General features: G+C 39.7%; 1 protein-coding gene across 3 annotated transcripts in view; it reads left to right on the forward strand.

Annotated features, from left to right (window-relative positions):
- The window catches only part of LOC124172866, a 128,468-nt gene that overhangs the window by 34,588 nt on the left and 79,408 nt on the right, over positions 1-14,472 (forward strand). For all 3 annotated transcript variants that reach the window (XM_046552365.1, XM_046552367.1, XM_046552366.1), the window contains one exon: positions 7,663-8,125. In XM_046552365.1, the coding sequence (XP_046408321.1) occupies positions 7,663-8,125 (463 nt within the window). The remainder of the gene's footprint in view (positions 1-7,662; positions 8,126-14,472) is intronic.

The following is a 14,472-nucleotide window of genomic DNA, read 5'->3' on the forward strand; positions in this document are numbered from 1 at the left end:
ATAATAATAATACAGTAAAACCTCTATGTAGTGAACCTCTTTATATCGTAAAACCTCCACTTATCATACCAAAGAGATACGGTATAATTACAGTAGACTCTCTTCAATACGAAAAACGATGTTACGACGTTCTCGTTATTACGAAGTTCTCGTTATTACGAAGCAAATAGTTGGTCTCGACAAAAAGGCCTATCCAATATAGAATAAAAGAAATTTTATTACAAAAATTTTCGTTTTTACGAAATTACGAACATCAGTCCCGGTCCCTGCGGCTATAAAATGAACTTTATTGCGAAGTTCCACGCATAAGCAACGGCATTTAGGTGGATATTTACTACGTCAAGTTATTATAATCGCGCCGCATTTAAGTTCTTCTCTGAACTGTGCCCAAGAGCGTCAATTATGATTCTTTATTCAGTTTACACACAACATCATTTGATAATTTAGCTCTCATTGAGTCCGGGAAGCACTCTAAAAGTAACAGAAAAGCTGCATAAATAATAATATATTGTTTGTTTTATGTAAATTAAGAACATTGCAAGACACTTAAGTGAAAGTATGGTTTATCCTCTTTTCCCAATTATTCATGCTGTCTCCCCTGTCTCCCGTTAGCGAAAAAACTGTTAAAAAACTGTTGAAAATTTCAACAGTGAATTGGGACAACTGTTGAATCCAACAGTAACTGTTAAATTCCAACAGTAACTGTTAAAATCCAACAGTAACTGATGAGACCCAACAGTAACTGATGAAATCCAACAGTAACTGTTGAAATCCAACAGTAACTGTGGAAAATTCAACTGTAACTAATGAAACCCAACAGTAATTGTAGAAAATCCAACAGTAACTGTAGAAGATCGAAACAGTAACTGTTAAAATCCAACAATAACTGTAGAAGATCCAACAGTAAGGGCCCCCGCGCACTGGCAACTTTAATCACCGGCAACTAAACAATTTACTCACCCAAGAGTTGCTCGCTACCGTGCACTGGCGATTAAATAGTTGCCCCTCAGCTCAGTTTACAATGGATCTCGTGAAAGCAAGTTGTGTTGTTGCGCTCATTTTGAGACAGCGAAAAAATAAGCAAAGGAACAAAATGTTTTGGGTACAGTGTTTGTCCTTGTGGACTATCCTCTTTTTAGAGGAATTTACATAAACTATACTGTGTGTAAAATTGGTAGAAGAGGTTCATAGAACTTTCGTTTAATCTAAAATGTTGTTGCCTTTAATTCCAATTCATTATCAAGTTACTTAAAAATGATCACAAATTCAATCACCTAAATATAAAAGATATTTTAATCAAATTTAATAAATCTGGTTTATATATGTATCAGGAATGATCTTCAATAGTTTAATCCGCAAATTGGGCACTAGAGAAGCTGTGAAAATGGTGGAGTGGCTATTTAATATTGGACCAGATATCAGGGAAGACATACATCCATTTAGTTATACATGGAAAGGAGACTAAACTATTGAAAAGAAACGTTGGATCGAGAAACACATGAGGAGGAAACTCAAGAAAATAAAATATGACGCGAGCTAGGAAAGATTGGGATGCAGTCAGTGTCAGTAGCGTAAATATGGGGGGTGAGGGGATAGATCCCCCCAAACCATCAGAGGAAAAAAAAGATATTTAAAAAATTACCTAGTATTGAAATATAATAACTTTATCTGCTTAAATTTAATTTTTAGCGCCAAAATGATGTGAAATGTATATCGAGGCATGTCATTTGTCAAAAATTCTCCCACCCCATGCCATCTCATCCCTCCCGCCCCCAAAGCATATTCCTAGTTACGTCACTGGCTGCAGTACAGCATTCTTTGGATTGCAATCACGAATCCAATACTGTGGAATCTTTGGGTATACATATTGTTTTTGGTAATCCTCTGTTCAGAATCACTTACTTATCTTTGACATCTAAATACGATTCCTCTATCATATACATGATAAATTTGCATGAATTTTACATGATTTCCGCCCTATATTAATTGTAATTTGCTCCGTTCAAACAACTTTCATTTTATAATGCTCACTAGTTTAAAAAGATGTGAAATTTATAAGAACCTGAAAAGAGCCTGAACAAGAAAATAAAGAACGTTAGGATTATATTTCAGCATTAAATTTTAAACGAATAATGAGTGGTTCTATGGATTAACCCACACCTGTGCAGATTAGCTCCAAATTCGCTGCAGGAACGATTGGCGCCGCCTCAGTCGAACTTAAGACTCGATTTTTAACATGGATTGCCGAATCTTTCCGTAAGGGTATATGACCGTTGGTTGTGAATTTATGGCTTCCAAATACAATCCAGGGCTTGTGCAATAAATTAAAGTACTGCAAATAATCCCAAAAGGTAATGAGGCCGGAGCAACATTTGCAGTAAAATTGAGAAATAGGAAGAAAGAACGGAAGGAAAAAATTAAAGAAATGGTGGAGTCGAGTGAAGGTGTAACGCATATACCGTAGCGGAAGGACAAATGAACCTACCCAATGTGGTGATTTTAAATAGAAATCCTATTTCGAACAAGAAAAATGATTGAAACAATTGAAGGTGTCGACTTTAATGAAGAAAAAGAAATGAATCAAGATCAGAAACGTAGATGGAATGCGAGAAATTCCAAGGCCAGCATTATATGGTCTCTACAATAAAGATCCGTGGTCCACCATGTATAATGTGCTGTGAAACAGTAGTAGTTGGACAAGTAGAAAGGAGAAGAATAGGAAAGTGAAGGAAAAGAATTTCGAAGGATCTCAAGAGTATAAAGAAAATCAAGATGGAGAAAATTTAATGAAAGGTGTTAAATGAAGGGAAGGTGAGTAAAATTATTCTGAGGTTGTTGTGTATTTACATAATGGAAGTAAGTGAAGTTGTAAATATATGGCCTCTAAATACAATCCAGAGCATGTTCAGTAATTAAAATTACCGTAAATAATCCCAAAACTTAAAAACTATGAGACCTTTGCAAGACACTTCCCAAGATGCGCTCCGAACAAATTCCGTCAAGCAACTGAAAAGTTGACAGTGCGCGGGGTTAGGTAAACACCCACGCGATCTATTCCTGCCGGCAACAATTTAATCACCCTCAGAATAGGTCCGGACGCAATTATTTAGTTGCGGCAACTAAAAAATCGCCCGTGCGCGGGGCCGCAGTCAATTTCGTGTGTTTCATTTGAACTTCCACAAAGCAACTAAATAGTTGCTTTGAAAAAGTTGCCAGTGCGCAGGGGCCCTAACTGTTAAAATCCAACAGTAACTGTAGAAGATCCAACAGTAACTGTTAAAATCCAACAGTAACTGCTAAAATCCAACAGTAACTGATGAAACCCAACCGTAACTGTTAAAATCCAACAGTTTTTTTTGCTAAGGGTCACCCCATCATTAGCCCATTAGGATAATCGGGATCATTGTACTGAATTTAGTTGCAGCAACTGAAAAGTCGCCCGTGCACAGAGTCTATACCATGTGTTCCATTGGAAATCCTACGAAGCAACTAAATAGTGTCTTTGAAAAGTCGCCAGTGTTCAGGGGCCCTAAGGGTCATATCATGCTATTATCGTGGTACATTTAATGGGAATTTGATGCGCATTTTTGCTGCTGGTGTATTGCTGTTACTATGGTGATTATATAAATTTCATTTCATTTGTCTCACGGATGTAGTGATGAAATTATGATTTTAATTTAAAAATTTTATCCTTCTATAGTAAATGCTGTAGATCTTTAACCTGTGTTGAATCCTCAAGGTTGGCCACGATGTTGTGACTTGGTGTTGGAACTTAAAAAGTTGGCCACTAGAGTGAGTGAAGTTAGTTTTGTTTAAGAATAGGTTGTTCACAATTGTGCACATGCCAATAAACCTGTTAACTTTTAATACAACTAATTGTTAGTGTTTTAATGAGAAGAAGTGTCACACGAAGTCTAAAACAGTAAATGGTGTATTTGCAAAGATGCATGATTTTGTAATAGAACGTTCATGCTGGTTATGTTAACTAAGTTTTTTAAAATAATAAAGATAATGGGCATTGATAAGGGTCTCATAAAAATATCACGGCCCTGTACCCTAATGAAACATTAAATTGTGTTGTCATGTGTTGAAATACATAAATTTAGGTAACAGCCAATATTTTAACTGCTATAGTTGTTGTGGCGACAGTCATAAGTTTATGTTTAATATTTATGTTTAGTATCTATGTATGGTATCCATGTACATTATTGTTGTGTGAGTTGTTGGTTGTTCACTGCTGATATGTAACAGGATAAAAGATATAGAGTTCAGGAGTTTAGAAATAAACCTAGTTGGAAGTAAGGAAATTAAACTCAGTAAGGTTCACTGCTATTTAATTATGGGCACGACCCGGGTTTCGTAACTTGGTTACATCGTCAGGTGACTGATCTTGCATGCATCATACAATTATACACAAAGTACACAAGTGACTGAGATATCTATGGGAAAGGAAAAGGACTGGTTGAAAGGGCGGGGGTGAGGGTTAAACACGGAATGGAATAGGGAGTCAGGGGGAAAAAGGGGCAGCCTTGATTTGGGACGAGGGTTTTTCCTGTGAGGATCTGACCTGCCAGGGGAGGGGGGGGGGGGTTGAAGTGGGTGAGGAGACGAGAGCTAAAGAAGGTGGCGGTGTTGGGGAAGAAAGAGAGGATTAGCGGGGTACATTGAGTTTTCTAAATCACAATAGTCTATGGAAGGTCGTCGAGTCCGGCTGTGGAAGGTGCTGGTATGGGTTAATGATTTCCCCGAAGGACATGGGTCACTGGGGGAATTTTGGTAAAAGCACTGCGTAGTATTCGTTCTTGAAAATTTTAACGGCACACAGGTGGATAGACACTTGAAAATTTAAAGGTTGTCACTGTAGGAGTTCACTGATGGGGATGGAAAAGAGAGGGGAGTGGGAGGGGAGCACTTGTTTGTTGGCAAGGGGGGTGTTGTTCTTTAAATGTTGTATAATCTCCAACGTTTCCAGGGCATCGAGTCTCCTCCTGTTTCCTTCTGAGTGTAGGATTTCCGGCTTAAAATCACTAATGTGTTTGCCATCTATTAAATGATTGGCGGAGTTGGATTGATCTTTCTTCTTTTTGAAGCAGTTGCGATGCTCACTCACTCTGATTTTAACACTTCTCTCCGTTCTTCCGATGTATCTCATGCCACAATCGTCGCACTTTAGGCAGTAAATTCCACTTCTTCTTTCTGGTGGGAAACGATCTTTGCAGTTGCGCAACAATGTTTTGAGAGTTGAGGGGGCGTAATAGGCGATTCTGTATTTTTCTTTCGGGAAGCAAGAGGTAACAGAATGAGAAATTTTCCCTAGGAAGGGAATCCTGCACCAAATTTTTGGGGTGTTGATGGGGGAGAGAGAGGACACCATTGATAAGGCCTGTTTCTTCCGCACTTTATTGAGGATGTTACTGCTGGTTGATAGCCATTAACCCTTTCACTGCTGTTCAATCTCCGGAAACCTTCTCCTCACATGCGGCGAAAATGTTAAAATGCGTCTCCTGGGCCCATGGAGCAGGTACTTCCAGGATGGGTGTGGTACACCTTCCGAAGGGTCACTAATCCCCGACCCTATCCTCGACGAACTCACCCTCGCAGGACCGTCTCATCGGCCCTACCAGCGGGGGCCCTACCTCCGGAAAAGTGACCGCTCTGACTGCAATTTGAAAATCAATCAATCAATCCGATCATCGAAATATGATAGTTTTCATCGCACTCCTGCCAATCAAGCAATCAAGTACGTCTTTGAACCGTGTCTCTGCGATAAAAAATAACGATTTTGTTAACTTTGCAATAAAACGTGGCTGCGGACAACCGGAAAATGGCCATTATATCAAAGTTAACAAAATCATTATTTTTCATCGCAGAAACACGATTCAAAGACGTACTTTATTGCTTGATTGGCAGGAGTGCGATGAAAACAATCATATTGTGATGACCGGATTGATTGATTGATTTTCAAATTGCAGTCAGAGCGGTCACTTTTCCGGAGGTAGGGCCCCCGCAGGTAGGGCCGATGAGACGGTCTTGCGTGGGTGTGTTCGTCGAGGAAAGGGTCCTGGATTAGTGGGTCCCTTCGAAGTGCTTCATGGAAGTGCTGACCGTATGGCAGGGAGGAACGAAAAAGTACGTCCACCGCAGTCTGTCGTGCGGACGTACTAGGTACGTCCACAGCAGTGAAAGGGTTAACCTTTGCAATGTGCTGAATAATTTTTTGTTCCTTATTGTAATTCTGTACATTGAGGGGAATTTTTATGAGTCTATTGATTAAAGAATGGAACACTGCTGTCTTGTGTTGGAAGGGGTGGCATGAGTCCGCCGGAATGGTAACGTCGGTGGAGGTGGGTTTTCGGTAAATATCAAAAACATGTACAGTGAGTCCTCGTTCTACGTCACCCCGTTTAACGTCATTTCGCGATAACGTCACGAAAATTTTGAGACCGTCACTCGTTTATCGCCACTACGCTCCGCGATAACGTCAAGTCTTTTAAATTTCGCGCGAAATAAAAAGGCGAAGCGGCGGGCGTTGCAGGTTGTTCATTTTGTGGGCGGTAATACAGTCAGTCTAAACTAAGTGTAAAACGGTGTGTTTATTGTTAATTGCGATTACGGTTTCAGCAAATTTTCTGCAAAATGAATTCTTAGGTAGGTGCGCAAGGTTTTACTTGACATAATGGTTTTCAGGAACCTAAAAAGTGATTTCGAGGCATTTTTCCGTGTAGAACTCGGAGTTTTTGTCGTCACTTTTTTCGCCGTGTTCACAATAATTTTGGTTCCCGTAACTGCGACGATGTTTCAGCGATGATGATGCCCAGGCGACGCTCGCCCGGGCAACCACCATAGCGAAGCCGAAAAGCAAATGCTGGAAGATACAAAAATGGTGAAGGATTTACGTCACTGCTGCTATTGTCGTCGATGAAGGCAGGAACACGTATCTATGCCATAGTTTGGCATTCCTATCGTAAAAAATTCCCCAGATATGATACGCTAACATTTTTTCGCGCAGAAATTGTGAGGTCTAGGAGCCGATATTCACTTTTTACGTTGTTTCTTATGGGATATTATGCTTCGATTAACGTCATTTCGTTTATTGTCACATTTTTCAGGAACGGTAAGTGACGTTAAACGAGGACTCACTGTATTCCTTCATTTAGTTGAATGTTTAAATCTAGATAATTAATTGAATTATTTCTTACTTCCATAGTAAATTTAATATTGCTGTTCTGGGAATTAATAAATGTGAAAAATCGTTCTAACTGCCTAGTGGTGCCGGTCCAACAGCATAGCACGTCGTCAACATATCTGTACCGATAGTGAACATGTTTAATTAGAACGTGATTTGAATCAAATAATTTGGACTCAAAATTATCCAGAAACATTTCTGCGGGCAGGGGTAAAAGGGGTGATCCCATGGCAAGTCCTTCTAATTGTTGATAATAATTATTATCAAATAGGAAATAGTTTTGTTTGAGGCATGTGTTAGTAAATAAATAAGTAATAAAATATAATTAATTAACAGTGAACCTTACAAAGTTTAATTTCCTCACTTCCAATATGGAGACGTTTCACAAAGTAAAGCCTGAAGTTATTAGTTATAATAAACCTAGTAATTATTTCTAAATCATGATGCTAAACTAAGTTCTATGTGTATCTTCCTAGGTGATTCTGCAGATACGGGTACTGAATCCATTGGCAGCATTCTGAAAGAAGGCCTGAGTACAACTTCAAGCCTCCTAGGGCTTGGAACCGACGCGGGAGTAATGCATCAAGATGACGGTGACGAGACGTGTTCAATGTTTCGCATTGAATCCTTGGATGAAGAGAAGTTCAGAGATGCCGTTGACGTGGGAATCATTGGTACCGTGAACCAGCTCGTTTCCCTCAACTGCACGTTGTCCCGCCTGAGGTGGTCGCTGGTCAAGTTCATTAAAGACAACGTTCAGGCGAGCGAGAGCGAAGATGTTGCAGAACAAGACGAAGATACCCCGTACGCCTCGTACTTCCTCTATAAAGATTGCTACATCTTCAAAGAAGAAGAAGAATGGAAGCCTCCAAGCAGAACTGGTGTCATTGCAAAGGGTCGTTACCCCAACCAGGTCGGTCGCGGTCTCAAAGGAATAGAGTGAGTAAAAACCCACATAGCAACGTACCTCTCAGAGACGCCTCACTATGGTCTCAAATGTCTCGAATATCGCAAATGTCTCAGAGGTGTCTCGGAGATGTAATCATGAGACGTTCAGGAATTAAAAATGAAAAAATGTGTTTAAACACCATCAATGCCTTCCATATATACAGTGGAACCTCGTTAAAGCGAGTACGGGCTATAACGACACCCCCGCTATTACGAGAGATAGCCGATGCACCGTCAATTGACCCTATAATAAGCGTGTTAAAAAATTCGTTTTTACGAGACCCTTTCGGTGTTGGCTCTCGCCATAGCGAGGGTTTCACCGCCGGAAGACTTTCATCAAGACTCCTTAACCTCTGTAATTGCTAGCGATCTGTTAGAAATGAAGTTAATGGAGTGCTCAGTCTCATATTTACGTGGTAAACTGTCGTTCTATAAATATAATGATTGACGAAACAATGCTTTGCATGATTTTTATTCAGTGCGGCGCTTATAAATTGTTTGAATAGTTCGTCGTTATTTGAGTAAGGAAATTTAGTGATGCTAAATAACATCGCCTTTCGTCTGGATTTATGCTTACGTTTATCGGATAGATGTTTATCTGTCGCCGCACCACTCCTGTTCCTGTTTATCTGTTCGCAACAGGTATATTGGCTATTATTTGCTCCACCTCCGGTAAAGCGACAATTCGCTATAGCGAGTGTTTATTTGTGCGCCATGGGGTGTCGTTATATCGAGGTTTCACTGTATATATTTTTCGGTGTAATTCTGCAGTTTTAACTATTAAAATCACGACTTTTAATATGGGTTTCTTATTTTGAAAAGGTCATCCATCACAAAATTTATTGCTAAAAATGATCGAGGAAAGTAGGCCATAACTGTATAATTTGAATTTAATTATTTTTTTGCCTAAATTTAAAGCATACCATTGTACAAAGTCTCATGAGACATCTCAGAGGCTTATGTGAGGCGTCTCATGAGACATCTCATAGACCATTTTTTTGGACATAGTGACATCTCAGAGACGTCTCTGTAGCTCTCAGGAATGTCTCTGAGACATAACATGAGATATTCGAGACATCTCAGAGACGTATTCGAGACGTATTTGTGGTAATTGGGAAGGATTTGGTGCTGTTGGTTAAATCAAAAGCAATTGTGATTAAAGTTTAAGTAAGCCGAAGTAATTTTAAAACTCTTATTTTTATAAGATAAAGAATTTATTTATCCGTTTGATGGGAGGAACCTGAATTGGGATACGTCAAGATTTAATCAAAAATTACAACATGAAGTGAAAGAAATAGGTAAACGGAGACCAATGTGGATTAGGTGTTAATAATAATCTATAAGTATAATTCATATATCATTAGCCCTTTTTATATACTCTACTTCTCAAAATATTTAGAAAATTATGCTATGATTCGAAAATTAGTTAACTTAAATGAACTTTTCATCCCAGGAAATGTTTATATTGTTCCTCTTAATTAAAATAAGTAATAAACACCCAGCGGTAATGCACGCCACCAAAACGAAATTATCGTCTTTTTTATTTATTTTAAGCAAGAGGAACGATATAAACATTTCCTTGGATGAAAAGTTTGTAAATATTTTTTACATAAAGCACACGTAACTTCATTTTTCAGGTACTCTTCTATAACTCGGAAATTGAAATCAGTCTTAGGACCATGTTAAAAATCAAGGAATGGGTTAAATTTTAATTTTAAAAATATCTCTGTAATGTGAATATGTCGTTGTGTCGATAAAAAATACAATATAATGCAACAATCAAATATTTTGCCCGGGACGATATGAAGAAGTCTTTCACGGGAAATCAGTTGGGTGAGGATGGACATTGCTGCGAATGTTTCAATGGCCTTCTCTGCCATCATCTTCGTCAGGGCGAATGATGGACATGGTTATTGCCGGGCTTATATACACCGTTGGGGAGGTCAAGTCGTCTGTGATTGGTCAGTTTTTTTTAAGTGAAAATGTCTTTAGTGGCATTAACCCTTTCGCTGCTGTTCAATCTCCGGAAACCTTCTCCTCACATGCGGCGAAAATGTTAAAATGCGTTTCTTGGGCCCATGGAGCAGGTACTTCCTGGATGGGCGTGGTACACCCTCCGAAGGGTCGCTAATCCGCAGCCCTATCCTTGACGAGCTCACCCATGCAGGACCGTCTCTTCGACCCTACCAGCGGGGTGCCTCCCTCCCCAAAAGTGACCGCTCTGACTGCAATTTGAAAATCAATCAATGAATCCGATCATCAAAAAATGATTGTTTTCATCGCACTCCTGCCAATCAAGCATTCAAGCATGTCTGTTAACCGTGTTTCTACGATGAAAAATAACGATTTTGTTAACTTTTCTAGAAACGTGGCTGCGGACAACCGGAAAATGGCCATTTTAGCAAAGTTTACAAAACCGTTATTTTTCATCACAGAAACACGGCTCAAAGACGTATTTGATTGCATGATTGGCAGGAGTGCGATGAAAACAATAAGTTTTTGATGATCATATTGAGTGATTGATTTTCAAATTGCAGTCAGAGCGGTCACTTTTCGGGAGGTAGGCTGCCTGCTCGTAGGGTCGAGGAGACGGTCCTGCGTGGGTGAGCTGGTCCAGGATAGGGTCGCGGATTAGCGACCCTTCGAAGTGCTTCGGCAAAAGTGCTGACCGCATGACAGGGAGGAAGAAAAAGTACGTCCACAGCAGTCTGCCGTGCGGACGTACTAGGTACGTTCACAGCAGTGAAAGGGTTAAGCACTTTTGCGGGATGGGGAAAAAAGCATAGAATTCTCGTGAGTGTCACCGACCCGACACCGCGATCGCTACAGCGAGATATACATATCCGTCTTAAAATTCGTCTCTTAGTATCACATCCACGGTAGTATAGTGGTCAGTATCCCCGCCTGTCACGCAGGAGACCAGGGTTCGATTCCCCGCTGGGGAGGAGTTTTTTCTCAATCTCATAGAATTTAAAAAATTTTATAATGGATATTTCAACTACGCAGGCTGACTAGGTATAGTAAATAAACTTTGTTAATATGTTGTTAATATATAGACTGTTTAAGTCTCTTTTTTTTAATATTAAAATTGAAAATACAGTCATACAGGAACAGAGTGGTGCGGTGACAGATAAATTTCTATCTGATAAACATAAGCATAAATCCAGACGAAAGGTGATGTTTAGTTGCATCACTAAATTTCCTTACTCAAACAACGACTAATTGTTTGGTGTTTTCTTGGCCATGGTGTCTGCCATCAAATGCTTTCTATTCATGCAACTCATGGACGTGCGGGTATGCTGACGACTGCTTTCTGCCGCCCGAGGAAAAAAAGAAGATCAAGCATTCGCCAATGCTAATGCCACAATATTTTCACTAAAGTTAACTACTTATTTATCAAATGACAGTTTACCACATTAATTTGAGACTGAGCACTCCATTAACTTCATTTCTTACAGATCGCTAGCAATTACAGAGATTAAGGAGTCTTGGTGTAAGTATTTCCGGCGGTGAAACCCTCGCTAAGGCGAGAGCCAACACCAAAAGGGCCTAGTAAAAATGAATTTTTTAACATGCTTATTGCAGGGTCAATAGGGTGGTTTCCTATTATTTTTTTATTGCTTAAATCGAAAGATTATTACTCCTGGAGTACGTATTTCACGCTTTTAGATTTCTAAATGACGATATCTATTTTCTAGCGCACGAAAACGCGACGCGTAAGTTTGAATGTCGGGAAATCTCTCCGATGACGTATTTCTGGTTCCCGCTGCCGCCTTGTGAGGTGACCTTGAGGCGAGTTGAGCGCTGATACGACGCAGGCTGCTAGCGGGTAGCTGAGTACCCTGCTGGCTGGTAGCGCTTGGCTTAAATAAGGATTATTAATACCTTATCAAATGAAGAAAACTTTCCGACCTTAGCCAGTTTTAGTAAGTGATTATTAAGACATGTTTCCCTGAGCTATGCGCCTCATGCATGCATTGGTAACCTCAGACAATGTATAACTCCTATCTTCTTGTATAGAAACTAGGTCCCTGTGACGTCACGTGGAGTGGCATCGCATGGGCGCCAATCTGGCCTTTTTCAAATGAGTATAAAAATGGACCATTGCCATTCATCTAAACCGGTATTTCTTAAACGAAATAATTTGTATATAATGAATACACTAATGGTGGGTAACGAATCGCAATCAATGCCTTTCGTTTTCTTTGATGAAGGAAACTACCCTATTATTCAAGTTTATTCTGGGTATATACAATCAAAGGAGTGCTTTTTAGATTTTCTTACACATTTTAATGTTTTTATAAAATTAAAAATCATTTTATAGGCTTTCAAGTTGTTTTTTTAAAAACATCTGTACATGCTGAGGACCTAAACTGTCACGCTTGGTTTTGGAAATGAAAATAGGAAAAATCTTCGGATAAACCACTGACCAGTGGCGTAGAGAGAGGGGGAAATCCGGGGGATCCGGACCCCCCAAAAAATAAAAACACAATTACTGTCCTTCATAAAAGGAAACACAATATTGAAAAATCATGAATTTACAATAGATTTCTTGGAAAAATAAAGTTTTTTCAATTACGAAGGATGTTAAAATTAGTTTGAAACCCTCTACTTTGCACCCTATTGTTTAAAAATTCCCCCCCTTGGTTTTGGACCCCCCCTTAACGAAATTCCTGGCTACCCCACTGCCATCGACTGAATTCACATTTTCCTTACGCACGTTTCCCCCGAATTTTGTCCCTTTCTCATCGCATACCGACCTGTGTTTCCCCCGAAAATGCTTCAGTATGGTGAGGTGGATTTAGCACTTCTTCGAGATAATTTCACTCCACAATGCACACAAATGGCATAGATTGGTTCTCCATATCTCAACAGAAATGTTTGTACACAATGAAAGACATTTTCATCAGTATATCATTAAATTAAATTGCAACTGCGCAATCACCAACACGATTAACAATATTTAAAAGAGCATTAAAGTCACGTGCGACGAGGTGCTCGACCGCTCAGCATGAGGAAGGGGTGGGCAGCAGAAGGACGTAAAGGAAAGGTGGAGGGGAAGGAGCGCACTCCCTCTGTATTTCAAGGAACGAGGCTACAAATGAAGGAATCAAGGACGAACAAGTCTGATCTTGCTTCAGTGACGTCATTTCCTTCAAAGCAAAGCCGGGCGAGCTACGTGATATATGCAGTTGGCATTTCCAATCCGTCTCTACTTGTTTGAGAGTTTAATGCTGGGCTTGTTTTATTGAAAATTGTGCTTTGGTCAATGTTGCATATAAGTAAAGTCTAATTGTAAATAGAAAACTTAGTAGCAATCAATTAGAGCTGAAAAATAAACAGAAATATTGTCAAGAATGCGTCACGTTTGGACTAATTCTTTTTTAAATCTCGTGCATGTCATCTAATTACTATTGTGGCCATTGTGACATCTTTGGGCCCAGAAAGTCACTCACCTAGCATTTGTCGTCTAGAAACAGAATTGAAGCAGGTTCGCCAAAAAAGGTCAGTTGGTGAGACAGGGTAGGGATGAAACACGCTTCAATTGTTTTCGTGTACAGTTAGTCCTCATTCTACGTCACCCCGTTTAACGTCATTTCGCGATAACGTCACGAAAAGTTTGACACTGTCATTCGTTTATCGCAATTTCGATTCGCGATAACGTCAAGTCTTTTAAATTTCGGGCGAGAAAAACGCGAATCGGCGGGCGTTGTTCGTTTTGTGGGCGGTATTACAGTCAGTCTAAACGAAGTGTAAAACGGTGTGTTTATTGTTAATTGCGATTACGGTTTTAGCAAATTTTCTGCAAAATCAATTCTTAGGTAGGTGCACAAGGTTTTACTTGACATAATGGTTTTCAGGAACCTAAAAAGTGATTTCAAGGCATTTTTCCGTGTAGAACTCAAGAGTTTTTGTCGTCACTTTTTTTGCCGAGTTCACAATAATTTGGTTCCTGTAACTGCGACGATGTTTCAGCGATGATGATGCCCAGGCGACGCTCGCCCGGGCGACCACCATAGCGAAGCCGAAAAGCAAATGCGGGAAGATACAAAAATGGAGAAGGATTTAAGTCATTGCTGCTATTGTCGTCGATGAAGACAGGAACTCGTATTTATGCCGTAGTTTGGCATTCCCATCGTAAAAAATGCCCCAGATATGATAGGCTAAAGTTTTTTTGCGTAGGAATTGTGAGGTCCAGGAGCCGATATTCACTTTTTGCATTGTTTCTTATGGGATATTATGTTTCGATTAACGTCATTTCGTTCATCGTCACATTTTTCGGGAACGGTAAGTGACGCTAAACGAGGACTCACTGCAATTTGATATTTTCCTTAGAA

This window comes from Ischnura elegans (assembly GCF_921293095.1).
Source record: "Ischnura elegans chromosome 13 unlocalized genomic scaffold, ioIscEleg1.1 SUPER_13_unloc_3, whole genome shotgun sequence".
In the NCBI taxonomy this organism is placed as follows: domain Eukaryota; kingdom Metazoa; phylum Arthropoda; class Insecta; order Odonata; family Coenagrionidae; genus Ischnura; species Ischnura elegans.